This window comes from Odontomachus brunneus, unplaced genomic scaffold (genome assembly GCF_010583005.1).
Source record: "Odontomachus brunneus isolate Ranch 3 - 2012 unplaced genomic scaffold, Obru_v1 Obru_scaffold_006, whole genome shotgun sequence".
Classification (NCBI taxonomy): domain Eukaryota; kingdom Metazoa; phylum Arthropoda; class Insecta; order Hymenoptera; family Formicidae; genus Odontomachus; species Odontomachus brunneus.
In genome coordinates this window covers 2819074-2843070 of record NW_022639456.1, presented here as the reverse complement: position 1 = coordinate 2843070, position 23997 = coordinate 2819074, and the positions used below count along the sequence as shown (strand labels likewise).

General features: G+C 37.4%; 8 protein-coding genes across 11 annotated transcripts in view; 5 read left to right on the top strand and 3 right to left on the bottom strand.

Moving 5' to 3' along the window:
- Positions 1-689: 689 nt before the first annotated feature.
- Positions 690-2698, bottom strand: LOC116853558 (eukaryotic translation initiation factor 3 subunit I). The gene is made up of 5 exons (XM_032834685.1): positions 2531-2698; positions 2044-2290; positions 1674-1954; positions 1379-1579; positions 690-1275 (listed from the first exon to the last, which is right to left on the bottom strand). The coding sequence occupies exons 1-5, from the start codon at positions 2531-2533 to the stop codon at positions 1027-1029; spliced, it is 981 nt and encodes a 326-aa protein (XP_032690576.1). The 5' UTR covers positions 2534-2698; the 3' UTR covers positions 690-1026.
- A 1007-nt stretch (positions 2699-3705) lies between these two features.
- LOC116852641 lies at positions 3706-6453 on the top strand. The gene is made up of 7 exons (XM_032833190.1): positions 3706-3970; positions 4049-4225; positions 4403-4784; positions 4913-5106; positions 5196-5525; positions 5676-5804; positions 6054-6453. The coding sequence occupies exons 1-7, from the start codon at positions 3776-3778 to the stop codon at positions 6126-6128; spliced, it is 1482 nt and encodes a 493-aa protein (XP_032689081.1). The 5' UTR covers positions 3706-3775; the 3' UTR covers positions 6129-6453.
- A 780-nt stretch (positions 6454-7233) lies between these two features.
- On the top strand, positions 7234-11357 carry LOC116852648. 2 transcript variants are annotated; one of them, XM_032833199.1, is made up of 3 exons: positions 7234-8024; positions 8595-8786; positions 9524-11357. In XM_032833199.1, exons 1-3 carry the CDS (start codon positions 7773-7775, stop codon positions 9752-9754), a joined length of 675 nt encoding a protein of 224 aa, XP_032689090.1. In that variant the 5' UTR covers positions 7234-7772; the 3' UTR covers positions 9755-11357. The 2 variants fall into 2 exon arrangements, with proteins under 2 accessions (XP_032689090.1, XP_032689098.1); XM_032833207.1 differs by having other exon boundaries at positions 7235-8024; positions 9578-11357.
- Positions 11358-11689: 332 nt separating this feature from the next.
- LOC116852633 (rabenosyn-5) lies at positions 11690-14630 on the top strand. Its single transcript, XM_032833183.1, has 7 exons — positions 11690-11965; positions 12094-12216; positions 12362-12502; positions 12906-13067; positions 13157-13508; positions 13592-13985; positions 14124-14630. The coding sequence occupies exons 1-7, from the start codon at positions 11830-11832 to the stop codon at positions 14343-14345; spliced, it is 1530 nt and encodes a 509-aa protein (XP_032689074.1). The 5' UTR covers positions 11690-11829; the 3' UTR covers positions 14346-14630.
- A 125-nt stretch (positions 14631-14755) lies between these two features.
- Positions 14756-15874, bottom strand: LOC116852655 (40S ribosomal protein S15-like). Its single transcript, XM_032833219.1, has 3 exons — positions 15717-15874; positions 15387-15472; positions 14756-15161 (listed from the first exon to the last, which is right to left on the bottom strand). The coding sequence occupies exons 1-3, from the start codon at positions 15723-15725 to the stop codon at positions 14813-14815; spliced, it is 444 nt and encodes a 147-aa protein (XP_032689110.1). The 5' UTR covers positions 15726-15874; the 3' UTR covers positions 14756-14812.
- A 448-nt stretch (positions 15875-16322) lies between these two features.
- LOC116853358 (60S ribosomal protein L19) lies at positions 16323-18094 on the top strand. Its single transcript, XM_032834424.1, has 4 exons — positions 16323-16489; positions 16842-16948; positions 17446-17609; positions 17693-18094. Exons 1-4 carry the CDS (start codon positions 16485-16487, stop codon positions 18017-18019), a joined length of 603 nt encoding a protein of 200 aa, XP_032690315.1. The 5' UTR covers positions 16323-16484; the 3' UTR covers positions 18020-18094.
- Positions 18095-18382: 288 nt separating this feature from the next.
- LOC116853348 (mitochondrial inner membrane protease ATP23 homolog) lies at positions 18383-20161 on the top strand. Of its 2 annotated transcripts, XM_032834405.1 has the most exons (6): positions 18383-18582; positions 18830-19071; positions 19331-19376; positions 19446-19527; positions 19607-19831; positions 19911-20161. In XM_032834405.1, the coding sequence occupies exons 2-6, from the start codon at positions 18843-18845 to the stop codon at positions 20103-20105; spliced, it is 777 nt and encodes a 258-aa protein (XP_032690296.1). In that variant the 5' UTR covers positions 18383-18582; positions 18830-18842; the 3' UTR covers positions 20106-20161. The 2 variants fall into 2 exon arrangements, with proteins under 2 accessions (XP_032690296.1, XP_032690303.1); XM_032834412.1 differs by lacking the exon at positions 18383-18582 and having other exon boundaries at positions 18660-19071.
- A 206-nt stretch (positions 20162-20367) lies between these two features.
- LOC116853368 overlaps positions 20368-23997 on the bottom strand; it is a 7651-nt gene continuing 4021 nt past the window's right edge. For both annotated transcript variants that reach the window (XM_032834433.1, XM_032834443.1), the window contains exons 3-4: positions 21839-22135; positions 20368-21565 (exon numbers count right to left, since the gene is read on the bottom strand). In XM_032834433.1, the coding sequence (XP_032690324.1) occupies positions 21296-21565; positions 21839-22135 (567 nt within the window). In that variant the 3' untranslated portion in view covers positions 20368-21295. The remainder of the gene's footprint in view (positions 21566-21838; positions 22136-23997) is intronic.

The following is a 23997-nucleotide window of genomic DNA, read 5'->3' as shown; positions in this document are numbered from 1 at the left end:
TATATATATATATATATATATATATATATATATATATATATATATATATATATATATATATATATATATATATATATATATAATGGAACATTCACGATATTATATATATAAATATATAAAATATGTAAAATTGTAATAGAGTATAGCAATAGTGTATTACAAGAAGAAATTATCCGTTTTATTTTCTTCTTGTATACACTCCGGAACGATAATAGGGTTACATCAATATGTAGATAGTCGTTAAAAGAAGTAACGGGTTTAATTTAGTAATTTCAATTTGTCCTGATAATTTTTGTACGTTACTGTAGGATATATAATTTTAGAAAGAATCGTAATCACACAATGAAGAATGTGAGATAGTGCGTTTTTGCACTGTATGGCTGTATTATTTAATTCTGCTACTTGCCAAACGCTTACGGCAAGCCATGTTGGTAAAACTAAGAAACATCGCTAGATATAATTACAGAAATATATAGTTTATTGTAATAATTTGTACAATATTATATGATTACAAGAATAAAGTGTACCAACATTGAAGTAAGGTTTCTATAGTATACGTTACACACTTTGAAACCTATCGTCGTTTGGTAGCAACAGAATTCGGCCTGAGTAAAAAAGCACAATCCCAAGTAAAAAAAACAAAGTATGAACGAAAAACTGCAGTGATAATAGAAAGGAAAGATACAAGGTCTTGTAAAAAATATATATTCAGGTTACCAAAAGGGAATTATAATAGATTCGACAAAAACATGCTAGTAGATATTTCACGACATGCAAGTGTAATATTTCGCAGTTTTAAATTCATGTATATTGTCACAAGGATATCTTTTTATTAAATCATTTTTATCATGAATGATGGATAAAATTTTCATCTGAAATACTGTATTAAGAAGTTCGGAAACCTCGTTCGAAATTTAATGAATAATACGCATTTTAATCACAAACCATTGTTAATTGAATTTTGGTTTAGGAGAAATGAGCGATTACAGTTATTGTATTCTCGCACAAAATATATATTTCATAAATTTAATATTCAAAATGAAAATCAAAATAAGATTGATCAAAATTATTAATCCGCATATATCCATCTTCTCCGCCCGTCGAGTAACTTCGTCCGTTAGGATGAAAAGCGAGGGAGTTGATTGGGCCGAAGTGCCCCTTCAAACGCGCGAACTCTTCTTCAAATACCAAGTGGAAGAATCGCGAGTCAAACTTTCCCTGTCGCGCGGACGTCGTAGTTACATCCATGGCGTCCTGACCACCACCAAGTACCACCTATAAAGACAGAGATAAGTATTATTTAATAAATGTAACTTCATAAAAATATAAAATTACAATAAGGGCAATGTAAGGACGATATCTCGAAATAAAGACTCACATGGTCGAAAATCGGTGATATCGTGGCGGAATTCACAGGTCTTTCCGTCTTATAAGTCTTTAGCAACATTAAGGACTCACTATCAAACAGCTTTGCTGTATGATCCTTGGATGCAGTCACAAACATGGTACCATCTTTATTAAATTGCATGTCATTTATTTGAGATTTATGACCTTTGACACTAGACAATTTTTTCCCTGTCTGTATTGTAAAAAATAATCATTATTATTAACTTGTGTTATTGCATTAGTTTAATGCAAACTCTTCCCATGACTTAAATTTCTCAAATACTTGCCCTCACATCCCAGAGAGTGATCTCTCCATCTTCATGGCCTGTAATAATTGTCTCATCCAGGGCACCCCATAATATAGCTGAGATTCTAGGACCGTTAACCGAAATCCTAGAAATTGCATCATCTTGTGATAATGTAGGGTCTACATTTCGTATATCCATGATAAACATCTCACACTGATGACCCAAAGCTTTATCAGTGGAAAATACAGCAAGATTCGCTGAATAACTGAAGCCACATGTTCGTACTGAACTATTTGTATGCAGCTGACCAATTTCCTTACCTGAGCAATATTACATAAAAAAATATGTTTATACACTATATACAAGTAAAATATAAGCACATTCTTGAATAATTCTGTTATATACAAACCAGTCTGACAGTCCCAGACTCTCAAAGAATTGTCACCACTTCCAGATAACAATCGTGTAGTATCCCAGTTAACATCGATGCACCATACGGAACCATTGTGACCATTAAAGGTTCCAAGACGCTCTCCATTCAGAGAATACCAAACATTGGGCTGCTTATCTTTACTAGCAGAGAACACTAGATCTCCTTCTCTATTATACTTGATCTTAGTAATGGCACGCTCGTGCCCGTGTAACATCAAGGGTTTCTAAATCAGATTATTATTTTAGTATTTCAGATAATAATGCATCGTGAAAGACACACATACACGAAATATAAATAAAAAATCGAATTTTGCTTGCAAAGTACTGAGAAGTACTATTATTTCACAATGTCACAGTATTTCGATGATTGGGGTTATAGCATCGCATGTTTTATTAGTACACTGCACAGATTTTACTAAAGGAAACGATAATATAGGTTTAATATAAGATTGAAAAGAACCTACCATTCTGTCGTGTTTAACTCTCTCGATGAGATTCTCAACTAACTAATAGATGGATATAATTCTTTAAAACGACACGAGGCTCAACGAGTTTTCAGCCAGTAGAAGATGGAGGCATTCTGCGTATGCATAGACGATACGATATCCAATAGCAGATTGCTACGTCACTCCACATGCGCAGAAGCAGTGTTGCGAATTCGGGAGATTTTCTCCGCGACAGGAAGCCTTCTGCGCATGGTCATGATATATATCACGACCAATCACGACTCAATTTTGTTTATGGTTACGGATACGGATATGTTTACGGACCATTGGACCCACACCTTTATACACAAAAGGCCTCTTGCCGCGAAGAAATCTTCTGAACTTGCAGCATTACTCCGAGAGCGATTATTGACGTTACAAAACTCCACTAGCCAATCACAAAATTTATACGAAAATGTTCCAATGACCAATGAATTTAAGTTTAATAACCCAAAGTCGATTAACTCAGATTTAATCGAACATGCTATGACTAATGGCTCCTGCACACAGGACGCGGTAAGTCCGCGCGACAGCCAATATGTTCTTTTTCCGTAAGAGTTAGAAGGTTATTACGGAAAGCAGCATATTGATTGGCTGTCGCGCGAACTTCCGCCGCGCGGCAAGCATTATGGTTCCTGCACACAGGAAGCGGTAATGCTTGCCGCGCGGCGGAAGTTCGTGCAACAGCCAATCAATATGCTGCTTTCCGTAATAACCTTTTAGTTCTTACGGAAAAACGACATATTGATTGGCTGTCGCGCAGACTTCCGCTGCGCGGCAAGCATTACCACGTCCTGCAGGAGTCATTACGACTCTTTACGACTCTACGACTTCTATTGTAGACGAACATTTATTCTTCTTACGACCAAAGAAGACTTGACTATGATTGGTCAATTTTCTTGAGATTTACAACTAATGTAGAACGACTCTCAAATGGGAGCGGTGCACTTGGACACGGTGCATTTGGACACAGCCAATCACAGCACCGTGTGATTAGAGACATTTGTAGGGTCCCTTGGAACAGCGACTTGTGATTGGACTGTGTCCAATTGTCCCGTGTCCAACTGATATACACCCCTCTCAAATTACCGGAAGCCATATATTGAAGAAAGGAAGGAAAAGTTGCCCATCTTATAAAATCACACTGCCATAGTCCCGTTCCTTGTTCCGTTCGTACGAATAGTCCGTCGCGAAAAATTGAAAAGGAAACGAATTTGAAACAGTATGACAAATATACCCGAACAACATGAGATCGGTCAGAATTATTGCTTCAGATGGAACGATTATCAGAATCATCTGTCTGATGTGGTACAACAGCTCTTGGAGGAGGATTGTATGGTGGACGTCACCATATACGCAGCTGGCTACCGTGTTCATGCGCATCGCATCGTGTTATGCGCCTGCAGCACTTTGCTTCAAGTAAACAATCTGTGTTGACAGAACTTGATTATATGAATGCCATGGAATATAGATGACATTTTTTAGTATTATTTCTAGGAGATCTTTAGCCAAGTGACGGACGATCATCCGACTATCATTTTGAGTGATGTATCTCCTCAGGATTTAAAATCAATTATTGAATTTGCATACCATGGGGAGATCCGAATTCCTGTAGAAAATATCAGTAGTTTGCTCGACGCCGCACGGTCATTAAAAATAAGCGGCCTCATCGAAGTTGGTATCAAGTAATAGATAGAAATTATTTAGCTGGAACAGCACAAATAGTAGTACAAGTCTGCAAAAATTCAAATTAGAGTTCAAAGTTTTAATTTTCTGAAAAATATTTGCATTCACATTATACTTTATGATTGTAATTTATGAGTTTATAGTTGTATAATACCTCCTCAATAGATTGAAGGACTCGATGAAAACGAAGATGCTGCGAACGCAGAGAACAGTGGTGTTGATGAGCATATAACTGAAATGGAAGAAAATGCAGTTGCTTCTTTGGAGAAAGACTTGCAAGACCAACAGGAAAAAGCTACTGCTAAGAATAATACTTCAAAGAAAAAAGGACGCCGTCGTGAATTCTTCAGGAAAGAGTACAGTGATATCATGTTGACATCTGCAATTGATGACTTAAAATCGGGACAAACGTTAGTAGAAGCTGCTACTAAAAACAAAGTACCACGTTCAACATTGTACATGCGGGCAAAATCATTAGGTATCCATTTAAGTGGGAGAAATGAGTATCCTGCAGAAAATATGAAAGCAGCAATAACTGCTGTGAAGAGTTAGTATATATTTTTTATTTCCTTTTTCTGTTTTGTATATTCTTTCTTTACATTAAATGATTATGATAACACAAGATAATTTGCAGTCATTTAATAATCAAATATGTGGCCTGTCCAATTATTACAGATGGTTCAAGTTTGCAGCATGCATCAGATTTGTACAAAATACCCAAAACTGTGTTGTGGAGGCGTATGCAGAAAGAGGGTCATCCAGTCTTGCGTGCTGAAACTAGGAGATCATATGGTTTGGACAAGAGAGAGGCTGCTGTGAAGGCCTTAGAAAGAGGGGAGAATCTGTCGAAAGTTGCATCAAAATTCAAAGTGCATTTTATTTCTGTTGCTCTGTTCACCATTCAATACTATCTGTAAATAACTTGTGAATATAACTTCAATCTTTTCTGCTCCTACAGATACCAAAGACTACATTATTCAGGGATAAGACACGATTAGTAGACCAGGGCAAATTACCATTGTCATTTTGGAAGAAACGCAAGATTGAGAATGAGGAACTGAAAAAATCGCGATTAGAAGAAGCAGTAGCCGCTTGTAAGGGCGGTAGGATGTCGCAAGCTGTTGCATCCATGACTTATCATATTCCAAAAACAACAATATGGCGAAAGCTTCAACAGGATGGAAAGAAAACTGAGAAAGTATCGAAAGTAAAGAATGAACGGCTCAATACATCGCAACAAGATTCTGAGATAAAAACGGAGGAAAATTCCAATTATAGTTATTGTGAGGTACTGCATACAACGCGATATATTTGCAATTTCTGTTCTTTCATGAAAGACTTGATCTTCACATAAAACATCGTCTTTTATATCAGGAGTAAACATTCATTTACCAAGCTCGATTACACCAGTTAATACAAAATATACATTATGATATAGGTTTCATCGGAAATTCCCATCGCTTACATAGACGAGGAAAATATACCAGAAGATTCCGTGATAATTTTAACGACGGAGGAAATAGATGAACTGAATTTGGAAGAAGGCAGACAAATTATTGTAAATCCGGTATGTAGAATGTATAGCTGATGAAACAACACAATATTTCTTCTTGATGAGTTTCGTAACGTATCTTGTATTTATTAGGAGAATTTGTTTCTTAATTCCTAAGAAATTCGCTTTCTAATTGAGTACGGATTATGTTGCAAAATTCAACAAAGTACCCTACCTACCCTATTTAACCGACTGTACTAATTCTTATATATACTACAGTAATTGATTTTCATCTTTGTCACTATAATCGACATGTGTTCTCAGGAAACTGGACAGGGCTACATTCCGTGCTCAATAAGTGTCGACGGAAGCGCAAACTACTCACAAGCTGAGAGTTAACGTTACAAATACAGTTACAATAAGTTACAAATACAGATAATAGAATTTCAAACCAATTAACATTGCGCATTCGGTTGCAGTATTGTTTTTACATATTTTTACAAGTTGTCATCGTCAGAATGGTCACAGCTGTTTTGCAACCGAGAATATAAATAGTTGTTACTATATTCTCAAAAAAAAAGGGATTATAACTTTTATGAGATTTCGCGACCGCGCTCGCGGGGATCGTTTTATATTTATATTTTATGTATTTTTTTTCGTTAAAAGCGAAAATGATTAGTATAACCGCTAGATTTAAGGAAAAAAAAGAAATATATATATATATATATATATATATATATATATATATATATATATATATATTATTTTTTCTTAAATCTGGTATTGTTATACTGATAGTTTTCGGTTTTAATATATAAGAAAATATAAAACGATTTCCGAGCGATCGCAAAATCCCTTATAAAAGTTATACTCTCTTTTAGCTATACTTATATATATATACTGTTTCCTCAATTTATATCAAATTTAAAAAATCGCTTATCTTACCTTTAAAAATATAGTCTTAAAAATAAATAATTTCTAATAATTATAAAAAAATGTCATACATATGTGCGTCTACCACAATTGAATTAAGCCGCGTTTGTTTAGTTTGAGCGCGAGGAATATTCCGAAAGTCTTTCTTCACAGAACCTAATAACATTCTAGTCAACTAGAGATCCTATAATCAGAGTTTGGCCATAAGATAGAACTTTCTGATTGGTCCGCTATATTTCGTCAAATCCCACACAGTATCTAATTTCAGTACGCCTATGGCAGTAGGTTAGGTTAGGTTAAGAAAAGATAGACAAAGAGATTGAAAATATGTCTCTCTTTCTCGCAGGATCTTGATTAAACCGCGCGTTGTGGCCAAACTCTGATTAGAGTGACTATAGTCAACGACTAATCAGCGCCCTCAAGTTGATCTTATGCCCGTATCAGATAATAGATTGAGGATTGCAATTGGATCAATGAAATAAATCAGAACTAAGATTCAAAATACCTGATTGGTCCAATTGCAATGCTCAATATCCATAATCTGATACGGGCATTAGGTCCGTTCTTTTTAGCTAAACTACCTGACTGATGCAGACTGGTGCAATAAGTTCGAGTGAAACAAAATATATTTGTCTCACTCTGACTTTCGCACTAGTGTGCACTAGTTCAGACTAGTTCAGACAGTTCAGCTAAAAAGAACGGTTCTCTTGAATTTCGTGAAGCCTGGAGCTACGCAAATCCGGAGCACTAGTGTCGAAAAAGATGGCCGTGGTACATTTGACAGTTGACGACGTACTGATCTTCTTGTTATAATAGCGTTCATTGCCATTGTGCGTCACGTATGGTACGTGCGAGTGCACGAACGGCGCAGAAAAGAAGCAGAAGGGAGGAATCGCTGGAAGGAGCACGCCTGGGAAGGTGGAATTGCGTCTCGGAGTCTGCGACGAGTGGTTCTTCTCGACGACGTACAGTGCGCTACGTCGCGAATAAAGACGACGTCGCAGTCGTGACACCTAGAGTACCGTCGCGAGCGTGCAAGTGATCCGGATCCCTTACAGGGCCGAGCGAGGCCGTACAATCGGAAAAATTGCGTACATCTCACGCGAGGACATGCCGGACAGCGGCGCCGTTTACCAACCGACCACAGTCGGTTACACGTACGACAGCGGGGGTGACGGCACCGGAGGTGGCGGCGGTGGTTTGAGACACGGTTTCTGGAGGATCATGTCGAGGCACAAGCTTAGCTCCCGCAAATGGCTCGAATGGGTGCTGCTGTCGGTTGGATTGTGCTTCTTCGTTGGTGGTCTCGCGACGATTCTTGTCAGCTTCGTCTGCACTCCATCACGAACGAACGTGCCAGAGGTAAGATCCCGATTTGGTGATTTGTCCGTTGTTGCCTATTTCTATATGCGATTTTGAGCATATATATATACATAGAGTTTATTTTTTACTTTCTTATTCTTGCTTTTTTTTTACTTCGTACAAAGAGTATTTATTTTAATGGCCTACATCATTCCTGAAGCATGTGCTATAAATAGATAAAAAAATATAACTTTCAAATAAGCAGCAGCTTGCTGTAGAAAAACTATTGATGCTATTCTATTGTCTGTTTCTGCGTATGAATATCTCTAAAGAGTATATTTTTACTTCATTTTAATTTAGATTTTTTTCTTTAGAATAACGTAGAGCATTTGTTCTAATGATCTGCATAATTAAATACAAAATATACACAAAGAACTATAACTGTTTCAAATAAATAACAGATTGCTGTGATTGATGCAAATATGATATTCTTATGAACACTGCATATGTGTATAAACACTATATGTATCCTCTATTAAAATATATATTGAACAATAACATGAGACACAGCTGTAACAGTTGGCTTCTTCATGTTTGTTGACATTGACTGACATTGAGCAATGATTATAGGCCAAACAAGAAGACCATACTACGGTAGCTACAGATATAACGCAGCACGTAGAAAATACAGAAGATGGTTCCGTGGCACTGGGTGCCGGCATGATGATAGTCGGTGTATTGCTCGGTTTAGCGTGGGCGTGGCTGTACTTCTTCCGCCGTAACAAATCACCCAGGAACGGCATGACCGGCAGTAGTGGCCAGGTAGGCAGGCAATCTTCAGCCGTACAATATTTTGCGTCTGATTTTTACAGGGGTGCGCGGATATTCGAAATCGCGCGGATACGCGGATACGCGAGTCTCAAGTCGCGTTGATAAGCTTTTCACATTATCAAGGCTTCTGGTCTCAATGCTGCGAAATCCTGAATTGATGGCATCAGAAGCAAAAAACAGCAAAAATTCCTACATGTCAGTTCCAAATAAAAAAATATCTGTACAAAAGAACATTTTAGATCGATTCTTTCGTACAAGTATCTTTTTATTTGAAAGTGACACGCAAGAATTTTTGCGTTTTCTCGCTTCTGATGTCATTTCTCGTGTGCCAAATCAAAAGATATTTGTATGAGAGAACATTTGAGATCATTTAAACGCACTTGTAAAATGCTCCGGAAATTTTTCCCTTGCTAGAGCCAAAAGATAATCTCAAAATTGACATACAACTTTCCTCTTTAATTTTGTGATTTTCCTCTTTAATTTTGTGATTTTCCTCTTTAATTTTGTGATGTTAATTTCACGGCTATTTCGGATACAACTAGCATTTCAAGCACCAGGTTGTGTCTATGTCGCGATGGGCTCTGGGTATTCCGAGCCGAATAAGAGAGATATCCGTCACCTTCGGGAACCCGCGCACCCCCGCTCTGATTTTATTTTACCGGAAGCCATCCGCTCTCGGGTCTGTACGCTCGTTTCTTTATCTTATGTACGCGTTGCTATGAGGAAAGATGTTGGGCGGTTTGAATCCATCGACTGACTTGCTGGTGGGTTCCACTTCGCAGTACGGGCCAGTACTTACGGAGGTACCGAGCCAGCTGAAGATGAAGCAAGCGGGCGATACGCCGGCCTTGCCGCTTTCCGATCAAGAGGAGGAAACGCACACGCTAATGCAGGACTCCGCAAGCCCGCCGGTCGTTTCCGTCGGATCCGGCGTCATCGCTAATCAGATCCCAGGTTGAGTACGCTCGATCGCTTTATGCGCGCGCGCACGCTCGTTCGTAACGCGTGTAACGGACGAGAGAGAAAGAGAGAGTGAGAAGATTGCTTTTGTTTTTATAAATCTTATATACGCGTTCACTGCGAAAAGAACTTATCGTGACTTTCGACGATCTTCGTGGATCTTGTCTCGTTTTATTTCCGGGGACGCTGTCCCTTTTTTGACTTTCTTTTCTCGTCAAAGTCGCCTTAACGACGGCTTTGTCGATTAATCGACTTTGCCATTCAACAGTACTGCTTTGTTGTTGTTCTCTCCCGTGTTTCTGTACGGTTTGTCTGACTTTCGTGGCATAGATATTCTTACTTTAATATGCACAAACGCGATTTAAGAGATCTCATTTATATGTATAGGTACATTTTTAGACGCGTTGGTACTTATCCCTTTGTTCTCTACCTATCGCATTCCTCCACTCCGTCCATTGTCATTGTTAATATGTTAGGTGCGAGCATTGGATCCAGATAGAAAGAGACGCACTTTACAGATTGTATTCTTAAGACAGTTGCGTTACGACCGATATCAATCTATGGTGATGAGTTTTATAATGATCTTTTATATATATCGGCAGCGAAACACTTATTGCGAGGTATTCCTTGACTTATATTTATATCATTGAAGGATCGTAGTCGTTGCTACATACATCTCGGACGAATCTACACGAGCACATCGTCCCAGATCGTCTTGTCCTAATTGTGCAGTAAACGTGCTCTCATGATATTTATGTATTCTTACGTACGTACCTTTTAAGTATCAGATCTAAATTAATATCACGTGGTAGGCTGTAGTCATCGTTGACTATGCATGTATATTGTAAATTGACGACCGCACATTGGAGGATGTACATCAATTCAGTCAATAATTGTCACTGTATTAGTACATGAACGATTATATGTATATATTAGAATAATGCGCGTGTGTGTAAGGCATAAGACGAAGTAATTGTAACTTGAAAGGCGAGTTTTGAAATGTTTCTGGGCGTGTTTCCTCGGTCATATCACCACAGTGCACAATTATCATATTGTTCCGGTTTCTTTTTAAATTTTCACTTAATATCTCTGATACTACTATATAATTGTAATTTTATATTGCACATGATTTTCTTACAAACTGATCTTCTGCAATGAATACATTTTCGCTTCAATGACACACTTATCGAATAATTTCTATGATTTTACATAATTAATTTAGCCCTGGACTCATATGTAAGCGTAATGTAAATGTAGAATCTATCCTAGTAGAGTACTTAACGGTATATTAGATGCTTCGGGGCAAAATATATAAAATTTTGTAAAACACCAATTCGAGCTAATTTTTATACATTTATTGTCTTTGCTAAAGCTATGTGTTCAGTTTTACGATATGTGATAACGATTTTTGAGGAACCATCGAAGGACGGCCTGAAAATTCATCTGAATTCAATGCTACTGTAGATTCAATGCACATGTATAACATCACCAATTTTTAACATTTGTGAGATCCCTATTTTACGTTCGTTATTGAACTGTATACTAATTTATGTAAATGTTCTGGGATATGTAAGACAAATAAACATACGATACAATCTGTGACTCCTCTTTTTTCCAACAATTACAAAGATTCATTTATGCGACATATGATATATAGTTTAGATTTCTTTGTATCATCCTTTATATGTGACAAAACTATTTTTTATAAACATACAAATTTTGTACAAGATAGTTTTATTGATATTTAAATAATATACTCTTAAGAGATGCTAAGCACTACCCAACATATATTTTTTTATTGTTTTTATTGTATTATTGTCGTATTATAATAGAATTAAAGGATAGAATAAAGAACATGCAGAAAATAATGGGTCTAATCCCTTTAGACCCCTTATTGGATGCAAGTCAGCTTTTGACATTTCTATCAGCTGTCACACATCCAATATGGCCACCCGCAAGATGCGATCGCTCCTGGAGGGCACCGGAGAAACGTCTACAGTAGAGCGAATGCGAAATCAGTGAATGTGACCGAAAGACTCTGAACTGTAAATCGCGAGATTATCTCGACCCCACGATGGCCGGCAACGGCGAAGTCTTGGAGGGATTTATATGTCCCATATGCATGACCGACTTTAAAACGCCCAGCCACTTAACGAAGCATTTCGAAGAAATCCACAATGACGATCCGGAAATTTTAAGATCGCTGAAAGGTAAAATATCTTTTGCTGATTTATTCCTCACTCTTAGGAAATTCACAAAATTCTGCTCGCGTCGTTCACTATATAAACTTGCGAAATGTATATAAGGAACGAATGTCAAAGCTGATCTTGTGTTTCAGACCTGTTTGGCAAAGCCAAGAAGAAGATCTTGAAGCAAGATGATATGCCGGAAACTTTTCCAAGTGCAATAGCACAGGGCAAGAGGCAAAGCCCTGAAATTAATTGGGGACCACAAGAAATAGGTATCAATATGTATTACTTGCTCCAACAGTAACACTTGGCTTCCAGATTTTTCCTTTTTTGTATACATCAATTGTGTTTGTGACTGTGATACAAGTACATAATCAACTGTGGTAAAGTATCCTTGCTGATTTGGAATTCTTCCAGGTGCACTTACATCTCATACAAGATATTTTAAGGACATTAGAAACGCTCGATTAGAGAGATACACGTATGAAACAAATAAACTTCTCATAAGGCTAGATAAATTATTAAATAATTTACCGTCGGATCCTGTCGACAGGAAAGGTAAGCAAACACAGAAATTACTCACACTCTGTGCTCATTCTATGTTTATTTGTTTTATGTAGAATTAACTTAAATTATCTGATGCTTTGAAAATTATCCTTTTTTCTCGACAGTCAATAAATAACTTGAAGATTAATTAATGACAAAATTCTAAGGAAAAATAGGTTAAACATAAAGGTTGCATATCACATTAATTTCCAGGCTATTGGTTGCCAAAGGAAAAAAAAATATTTTGAATATTTTACAAATATGCTCAAGCGATCAGAAATGTTCTTTTATATAAATATTTTTTTATTTTAAAATGACACAAGAATTGTGTTTTTTGCTTCTGACATAAATCCGAAGTTCTACAGCAATGGAACCAGGAACATTAAAGCTAATTAAAATAAAATTTTTACATCAGCTCATGAACGCACCATCGTGCCGTGGATCGATGAAAAAGATGTGAAACTATGTCCCAATTGTGCTAAGAGCTTTCACCTGGCGAGAAGAAAACATCATTGCAGACTGTGTGGGGCGGTCATGTGCCATAATTGTACATTATTCCTGTCTCTAGTTAACGCGCGTGCGTAATTTATGCAACATTGTTTGAGAGAAAAGATCTTACATTTCTGAAGTTTTGACAAGTCTGACAAAATACTTCTTTTTTTACAGGAAAAATGACCAGTCCCGCGTCAGTGCAGGATGATTCCGCTTTGCCTCCCACATCAGAACGAGCCTTCTCAGAGAGGATAGTACGTGCGGGCGTTGGTCTCAAGAAGCTGGCACGTTCGCCTTCCAGTGGTAGTTTGAACAGCGTTCTATCGTTGGTCAATGATCCTGCTAGTGGCGAGCAACACTTTCGAGTTTGCACGCACTGCATGAACCTGCTCGACGCACGGGAAATGCTGAAAGCGAAGCAGTTCGACAAACCGATCGTCTGTCAGTTCTACGAGAAGATGCGGGCTTACATGAAGGAGGCCACGAAGCACTCGGCGATGTACAATAAAATGTGGGAGTCATTGAAGTACGTGAGTTCCCGCTGTATCTAAGAGAACGTCGATTCGGTTCCAATTGCACGATGATACTGAGCGCACGTGAAACTTCCAGAGAAGGAGAGACCATGTACGATTTGGAGGATGCTCAAACGTTGCGACTGAAGCTAGCAAAGCTGGGCGAGAACATAGACGCGACCAGTAAGAGGATTCTGATACTCGGCGCGCCGAAAGACACCGAAGAAGCTGCTCCGCAGGGACAAGAACAGAGGTTGTATCAGATGGTCAGAACGTCGGCGATGATATTTCTGAAGGAAGAGCTGTTGACTTTGCAACCTTTACCCACGCCGGAAGAGTATGCAGTTCTGCAAGAAGAACGTCAGAAGAGGATAGAGGCTCGGATAGCGTATGAGCGACAGTTGGAGGAAGAACAGCGAGAGAAGCCGAAGGAGCAACGTAAGAGGGAAACATGGAACTTGGACAGCGGACCTTCTCTGAAAGTTACTCAGGTACGCGCCAGTTAAAGTGAAATCACATTAACGATGCAAAGTTCGAAATTCAAATCGTGTAAGTTACAGTATCATAAAATTTAATCTAATTTTTCTTTTGTCTCGAACATGATTATGACATTCTTTCAAAATGTTCAGCCGATAGTGACACAGTCTCAAGGCTGGGGCCCGTCCAGCGTCGCACCTATCATGTCTTCTTCTATGGACCCGTTGATTGAACAAATGAGCAATCTTCACGCGTACATCAAACAAGCCCGGGCAGATTGCAAGTACGACGAAGTCGCGACTTTAGAGAGCAATCTTCGAGAGCTTCAAAGTGCCTACTTTGCTATGAAACAGAGTACCAGTAGCGACAATTAAGCATACAGGCAGCACGCTTCTTACAGCTTGTCCAACGACAAATTCTATTATAGTAAAATACATTTCCTATTAATTTGCAAAGTATTTAATAAGTTCTACATGTGTCCTTCCTATATGTGTGTTTTAATATGTTACAAAACACACTAGTATACATAGCAGCAAGAGAAAGATTTATATAAGGAAGATTATTATGAATGTATAAAGTTATATCACTATCTCGTGTACTTTGTATAGTAGATTTTTGTATTTATCCGTTTGCGATAATAAAGTTATACTTTTTTTCTACATTTTATTACAAAATCTTAGATTAAATCTTAGAAAAACTTTGCTTTTGTCTCCATTAAAATAGCAAAGATTCATTTCGTATATCATTATTGCACTAATCTTATCAAATATTTTTGAAGACAATGTCAAAATTAACTTGTCTGTATTATATTGTTGGTACATTTATTGACACAAGTTACATCTCACTTAAGTGGAATAAATCGAGAAGAATGGGTAGCACCGATACCAGGCCTACCATGTTTAACTGGTTTGTATGTGACAGAAAACTCTCCAAGATAATGCCCAATCATTTCAGGCTTGATTTCTACTTGATTGAAAGTTTTCCCATTGTACACTCCGACAATGGAACCGACCATTTCTGGAACAATGATCATGTTCCTCAAATGGGTCTTGACGATTTCAGGCTTTTCGTTAGGAGGTGTTTCCTTTTTTGCCTTGCGTAACTTCTTCACAAGTGCCATGGACTTCCTCTTTAGTCCATGAGAAAACCGTCTGCGTGCTCTTGCATGCATCAGATCCATTAATTGCTCACTAGAAGAAAAATTAACTGACAATCTATTTTTCAATGTTATGCTAACATGTGCTGTTTACTCTCCTTTGAATATTTTATTATAAAAGTTAGGACAATTCCAGAGGTTAGTTAACTGCAATTACTGCTTACAAAAGTAATATAGAAATACTCATTACATACTTTGTAAAGTGATCGTAGCAGGATTATATTTACTATAAGAAACCACACATGATTGTATAACTTACTTGGGCATATCCAGGAGTTGATCGAGATCAACTCCTCGGAAGGTAAACTTCCTGAAAGTCCTTTTCTTCTTCTGAGTCTCATCTGCCTGTAAAAAAAGAGGGAAGAAGATAATCACGAGATATACGACGACGAAATAAGTCACTGTACGTTAATATATCATTTCTTTATAATTAAAAATATAATAATAATTTGAAATATAATTAAAACATATAATATAATAATAATTTGAAATATAATTAAAACATATGATTCGTAGTTATGTTTTATATAATAAATGTATGGAAACTTTTTCTCTCTCTTATATTTAATATCGAATTTAGAATACTTACTTCAGCCATATTTTCGCTCTCTAAAATCGACAGCAAAGAAAAGCTCCACGTCTCTTTTCTGTGATTTTCTTAGAAGAGATGCTCACCGCGTGGAACACAGGTTATGGTGCGTTCCGATATTCACTGCCAGTATTGAAAATCTATAGTATATGTAACATGAACTATAAATTTTCAGTACTGGCAGTGAATATCCGAACGCACCCGAGATATATGGACGATGCGGTGAAGATGGGCGACACTGCCCTTACGAAAAAGTCACGAAAAAATCCTCAATTTTGGGTGTTAACACTCAAATTTAGGTGTTTATACCCAAAATTGATGGTTTCTTTCGTAAGGATGTGGCTGCGTTCCGAAATTCACTGCCAGTGTTGAAATCCTATAATATACGTAACATGAACTATAGAATTTCAGTTTACTGTGAATTTCGGAACGCAGTCTATATTTATATTTTTAATATTGATAATTTTGAGTTTATAAAATATCGATATAAAACATCGATAATTTAACTGCCAATATTATCGTATATCGATATGAAATTTGTTTAAAGCCAGCGGTATACGATTCTCGTTTTCATATTCGGTTTATTTGCTGGATGTTTTGATTGGTGCGTTTCTATCCATCTTCAGAAATGCACCAATCAGAATAGAGTATTTCCATCCAGCGAGCAAATCAGTATGAAACGAGCATCGTGTGCCGCAGGCTCCAGAACGCTCGACAAAACGCTGGATCCATTTTTACTGGGGGGGTGAAGAATTTGCAGGCAACATAATGAGGTTTGTACATATTGTGGTATATTTTTCACGAACTTTTACCAAATTTCAACGAGTAAATATGTGCGGTCTCGTTGCAAGAATCGCGTTGAAATTCACGAATGCTTACAAGCACGATTTCGTGACGAAAATACGGGACACTTTTGTCCACGTATCTATCATTGAAGTCTGTAGCAGCACACGTGTTTCCTGCTGTTAAATTATTGACTTCACATGATATAATGGAAGCATTGATATTTTATTGATAAGTAGGACGTCACGATGAATGTTATTATTCCTGATGAAAGTACCGTATAAAATTGTATGCGCATGAATGACCAACGAATTGCACATAACCACATTTTTTCTGTTGCAGCTCTTTGAAGCTGCAGAAGAGGCTGGCAGCCTCTGTTATGCGATGTGGGAAAAAGAAAGTCTGGTTAGATCCTAATGAAATCAACGAAATCGCTAATACAAATTCCCGTAAGTTTTCTATTTTCTGTAATTCGTTCTTTATATTTTCTTTCCCTTCCACATTAGTAACTACGATAGCCTAAAACCAATTGAGTAGATCCATCCCTATAAATATCACAGTATATGTTCACTTGACCAGCCTAACATTAACATAAAATTCACTATTCTTGATATAATTATTAGTGCATAAATACATATTAGCATATATAGTATAGTTTTAATGATTTATATAACATCATATATAAGTTACATTAGTTACAACATTGGAAACTATTAAAGCAGAACATAATAATTAATACTTATAATTGATAGCAATTTTAAATACAAGTTATAAAGCAAGAACGTGATAATCTCTTAATAGTTTTAACAACAAACTATCTTTTGTTTTTTACATTGGCAACTCTATTAGCTGAATTAATTATCCATCAGCTTAATCAGAATTTGGAGAAAGTCAGTCTCAATGTATTTTTCTGCACATATAACAATTATATATTGACTTTCTTCAGGACAAAACATCAGGAAACTCATTAAGGATGGTTTGATCATTAAGAAGCCAGTTGCTGTACATTCGCGGGCACGTGTTCGCAAGAATACCGAGGCTAGACGCAAAGGACGTCACTGTGGCTTTGGTAAAAGGAAGGGTACTGCAAACGCGAGAACACCGCAGAAAGTAGATGCACTTCATAGTTATTGATGATAATTGAACGTCACATTTCTTCAGTTTGTATAATTAATCATATATACTTTATATAGGACTTGTGGATACAACGTATGAGAGTCTTACGTCGACTGCTGAAGAAGTACCGTGAGACTAAAAAGATAGATCGTCATCTGTATCATTCCTTGTACATGAAAGCCAAGGGTAACGTCTTCAAGAACAAACGAGTACTGATGGAATTTATTCATAAAAAAAAGGCGGAGAAGGCGCGCGCCGAGATGTTGTCGGATCAAGCGGAAGCTCGTCGTACGAAGGTCAGGGAGGCGCGCAAACGACGCGCGGAACGCATCGCTACGAAGAAGCAAGAGCTCCTGCAGTCGTATCAGCGCGAGGACGAGGCTGCTGCGGCTCTGAAAAAATAAGCTGGAGATCATTTAAGATTGTGTATATTGAAGATAAAACTATGCAAATAGAACAAAAACGGAACCAAAAATAAATCTCATTTTTTGTGTGATAAATTAAACCCTCATGACATCAGAAATAAAAATGTAAAAAATTAGTAAAAATAGATATTAAGACTAATTATTAATCGATTCATAGAATAATTTGAAGTAATTTTAAAAGAATTTTCATGATTCAAAACTATGATGCATGAATAACTAGATAGGGCATTTGAAAAAAAATGCACCAATGAAAACGCTAGAAGCGACCAGTTTACATATCTGTATCGTCTGCACATCTAGTATTAATTTAATCTATGGCTATGCGATGAGAGGAGCGTTTCATTTGCCCATCACTAATCACAACTGCGTGTGATCTAGAGTTTTCTAGTGTCGTCCAATTGATGAATTGAACACCAGCTATAACGTCATTGAAGGATTTATTTTCAAAGGACTGTTTTTATTTCGTGCATTTTGTGGCAAACGCACCATTTCTTTCAAGATTACTCTAAATTACGGCCCCACGAATTGCTCATTAATGTTTGGTAATATTTATATACTTGTACTAATTATTTTTTGTTTTCATTGCTGTCTATTCTTATTAGCTGTACTTTATGTACCTTCTTGTAATCTTTCTTGTTTTCGATGCAAAATCGTGACATAACCGCGTCATAACCTTAAATCGAAAGTGAGATTTTATACTTTTGTTAACGCGAGGATGATCGAGTTATAGTACGCCAAATTATTGCGTGGCAAATATTCTTTTATATAAATTTATTCTCGCTTTATTAGCGTTCTTGCGACGATGACTGTCAAGAATGAAAAGGCAGAGGAAAAGAAAAAAGATGAAACCGGCGAAAAAATATCGGCGGATAAGTCAACCGATGATCAGTCATGGGGATACGATATGTATCCCGAAAGAAAAGGAGCAAAATTACATCGTAGCTGGTTTAAAACAATATTTGGCGCCGAGGGACGAGAATCATTAGATAATGCTAAATGTGAAGCCAATGTATATCATTGTGTAAAAAATAGTGAGTAAAACATTTTTACTTCACGTTATTTATCCCCTGAATAAATTTTGATACAATACAGAAGTGAATTTTGCACTGATGGAAACTGTAGAAGAAAATAGAAAAGTATAATTCTGAAGTTATATTTTATTCCAAGATATTTTTATAATTTTATACAGTTATGTATGAAGAGAAAACAAAGATATATAGAATGTTTAATTAAACTTTATAATTGCTTTGCTTCTATTTTTTTCACATTTGTCTCGATCTTATTTTGTAGGCCCTATAATAAAACTCATGTTGGCTGCATTGAAGAGTGCGGGATGGTTTGTAGTTTTTTTTTACTATCTATAATCAATTACTCTGTCAATATAGATAATTAATTGATATTTCAGTGAAATAGATATTAGAAGACATATCTCCTGTGAAGTATGCATCCAACCGGTAACTGGTGGATATGATCCAGAATTAAATCAGGTGAATATGTTTATCCAAATTTATTTGCCACATAGCATTCACAATAGCATGTTCTAACGATAAAATTTATATCTTGCAGGTTATTGTCTGCCAAAATTCAGCTGCTAGTAAAAGAATGGTACAGGGTGTTCTCTTACATGAGATGATTCATATGTTTGACTATTGTCGCAACAAATTGGATCTAAAGAACATTGATCATCTGGCCTGTACAGAAATCAGAGCTGCAAGTATTGGTCATTGCAGTTTTATGGGCTCATTGTTACAGGGATTTTCATCTCCCATAAATATAAAAGCGACACATCAGGTAAAGTGTCAATTTTATCATGGAGAATGATAAATTTTTGCCATGACATAATTATCAACGTGCAAAATTATTTGTCCAGATTTGTGTTAAGAACAAAGCTAAGATGTCGGTATTAGCCGTGCACAAGGTAACGCCAGAGAAAGCAGAAGCGGCCATAGAGAGAGTGTTCACCAAATGCTACAACGATTTGGAGCCAGTCGGCAGAAGAATTCGTAGAAGCTCGGATGATATGCCGAGAGCGTACGCGGAGGCATATTTATACGGGTATACATAAATATATAGTTTATATAATTAAATTGTTGTAAATATATAAATACGTTTCTGATTATATATATTTTTCTGATATTTACTTACTATCATATTGATACTACACGATATCAAATCCTGTCCTTTCCAACCAATAGTCCTTGAGAAAAAGCAGGTTATATCTTCTATATCCAAATATATATTGTTGCAGTCCAAATATATATTGTTTTAACAGTATGTCATATGTCATCAATAAATTAGATGTTTGAATATAAAATAACAAAGATAAATTTGGTATGGTATATAGATTTTATTGAGTTGAACATTTGACATTGCAGTATTTTTTTCTTAATATATCCATTTATATTTATCAGTCGAAACTAGGGTTGATTGTAAAGATATTTCTATTTGTGTAAATCTGGCATTTTCAAGAAAAAGAGGACGTTAATACTACTTTTAAGTTTTATACAACAAACGTGCGCGATTATATATAACTGTTTACAGTTGCTTCATTACATAGTTCACTCATAATCGTAAATTATTTTGTTTGTATAATATTGATAAGCAATACTTGTCTATACTAACATCAGAATCAAAGGTAAAATATTTCTGTATTCGAAGCGAAGCGAGATGGTATTAACAGAAAGAAAATATGTCTATTTCGTGTCTATTGATCTTTTTTTTCTTTCATCTGCGTAATTTTTATCACAAAGCAGTGTGCTAACGTCACGATTTTATCGTGGGAGTTTAATATATAGATCAGTGCGATTCAATCTTTCATAATTCGCGAGCTAATCTGTCTCCAAAATAATCAGAGTTATAAAGATGATAATTATTACATAACGTATATTAAATATAATAGATTAATCACATCTTTTTTTCTATTATCTACTTGGAAAAAAAGAAGGAAGGGAAGAGGTCGCGATTCATGGATTGGATCATACTGATACGCAAGCTGCATAACATCGATATTATCGATGCCATCATAAAAGATATAGCGGGCATTTGTCCTCTTCATGGGCTATCATTTTTTTTTTCTCAGGATACACTCTTGACATCTCCGACCTTGTCTTCTCTCTTTTTTTATTTCTCTCTTCTTCATTCTCCGTTTTTCTTTTCATATAGAATATCGCTATTTCAGGTATGCGTGACGATCCATCGTGCTGCAGTTTTGATTCTCAACGATAATTGAACAACCCTAGGCTCTCGACGCTAAAGCTAATAGCCTCGATTGAAGTTACCACCCGGCCGAGGGATATCGTAACGTGGTGTCCCGTCGTAGGAGACCTGGGCGCTGAAGCCGTGCTGCCAGTCCGCGGTGTAGCGTACGACCTGCGTCCTACCGTCCGGAAGCTGCACCCTGTACTCACCGCGAACGATGTCACCGTCGCTGATAGCGTTGTGTGAGTAATCGTTGCCGAAGGCGTCTTCCTTCACGGCGTAATTGAAATCGAAAGGCATACCGGGCTCGTGATGATGATGGTCATGCTGAAAAAAGAAAAGAAAAAAAAATAAGACCGACATGAATATTCCGTATCTCTTTGATGATCATCTCTCTCATTATTCGAATCAAATATATGTTTTCCAAAAAAGATAAATTAATGAAAAAACGATTCTCCGTTAGCAAACATTTGAATAGCGATCGTACAAATAGGTGTTCCGATAATGATACGAAAATAGTCCTTTTTAATTATCGAATTTGGACCTAAATTGTTCCTTTTATCATTTTTATTATTATATGTTACAGGCGCGTGTACTTACGCCAATGGTATTCCCATTGATACCGGTCGGTTGACCGGGGTAGTCCGGGGTAGGTCTGATTATGGGCCTGGTTGGCGGGAAAGTGCCCTGCGTCGGGAAGGTGCCCTGCGTAGGTGGTCTGGTGGGAATCGTCGGGCGCGTCGGGAAGGTTTGCGGACGTGTAGGGAATGTCACTGACGGCTTCGGATAAGTGTAACCGCCCTTCGTCGTCGGCTCAGGCGGCAGATACGTGTTACGTCTGGTGCCCGGTGGTAAATCGCCAATAACGCTCACTACTGTCACGCAGAGCACGGCCAACTGCGCGGGAGAAGGAGCGATTACCGGGAAGAAGAAGAAATTGTTGTCGCATCGAGCATACAGTCGGATATGCAGAGGTACATTCTAATTATTCTTTCATCAGTCTCGTGCCCGAGCACACGGGGAAAGTAGAGTAAGACTCGCCGATCAAAGTCAATGTCTGTCTCCATAAAAGAAGGACGACCGCGAATTTCTTCTCTTTACAAGTGTAAAAATAGGTCAAATTAGTGGGTTTATGCGACAGGTTAATGTGGCCGGATACATGAGTTTCCGTCGAGCCTTGATTTCATCTTGACGCGCCGCGCGTTTAATGCGGTGGAGTTTTGTTTGAATTATATGTCGTATATATAGTCATCGCTGCCGCGATCGCCGTGAATTGCTCGTATATTACAATTATTAATTTATATTATTTGTACTTATATATTTTTTTATTTTTTATATATATTTTATATACATATTTATTTTATCATTATTAAAGATATTAATTAGTCAGTATTTTTTGACGAATGTCACCTTCGCTTTCATTATGTTTTTTTTTTATCTCGTCGAACTTTTGGAGATTCGCTGCGAATTTTCTTTCTATATTTATTAACGACGAGAATTTCGAGCAGAGCATGTCATCGATGTCGTTCTAATCGACGTGATCGATCAAATGTTAACAGCATTCACATAGCAGAGACGCTTTTCAACTTTCAGATCCGGTGTTGAATACCGCCACAATCGTCTTCGCGCGTAAACTGACATTTGTCGCGTGATTTATCAGTTACAAATGCGAGCCGTGCCGCGTGCGCGTGTTATGAGCGTGCAATTTTAATAAATCAAGAGGCTCTCTCTCTCTTCTTTATCTATTTTTCCCTCTGTGTCTCTCTGCGTCGGAGAGATGCGCACCAAGCTTGATATTTAATACGTCAAGACATGAGACGGTAATATTTTTTCGCGGTACAACATATCTCCCGCGCTGTGCCTTTTTGATGGGAGATTGATGGGAATAATTATAGTCTGATGACGATGGAACGTCGATCGGATAAAATAATTCTAACGTGCGTCCGTCGTGTTGTGTCCAATGCGGTTCTCTCTGTCTGTATATATATATATATATAATTGCTTCATTATATATATATATATATATATATATATATATATATATATATATATATATATAAATAATTACTTCATTTGTTTATTCAATACGATTACTTATTATTACGTAACGGTTTAAGCGCAATCAGTCATTATTCATTAGTCTAATACAGTTTTAGTAGAACTGCAATTTTGCCGTGAATGCGACTTTCTCATGTCGGACCTCAATTCGAGAATGGCAGAAATAAGGAAAGTCGCGGCACAAGTGCCCGCGCGGAGATTCGCGCGTTCGTCCGTTGTTTTAAAAAATTAGTACCAGTTAGTTTAAAGGACGTCCTCTTTCGCGCGTGCAATTAGCAACGCAATTTCGCAGACGACAGAGACCGCCAGATCCTCGTCGCGGGAGAGAGGCTTTTTTCACGGCGTAATAACAGGTCGCGTTTGACACACAGTGTCGTCGCCGCGACTGACTATTAGATCGTCGACGACCTGAAAGAGAATCGGCGTGAAAGAGGAGCAGACCGAATCAATAATGTTGGCGGTATTACGCCAACAAACGTGTTCGGAGAAGCAACCTGGCGATCTGTGCTCTATTGCGACAGTGGAGACCTTTGTATTATGCTCTTAACCCTGTACTTCGATTGCAACGCTCTCGGTGCTCAACCCACGCTGAGAGAAGGAGAGATAGAAGGAGAGATAGAGAAAGATGGGGGAGGGGGCGGCAGGAGAGAGAGAGAGAGAGAGAGAGAGAGAGAGAGAGAGAGAGAGAGAGAGAGAGGGGG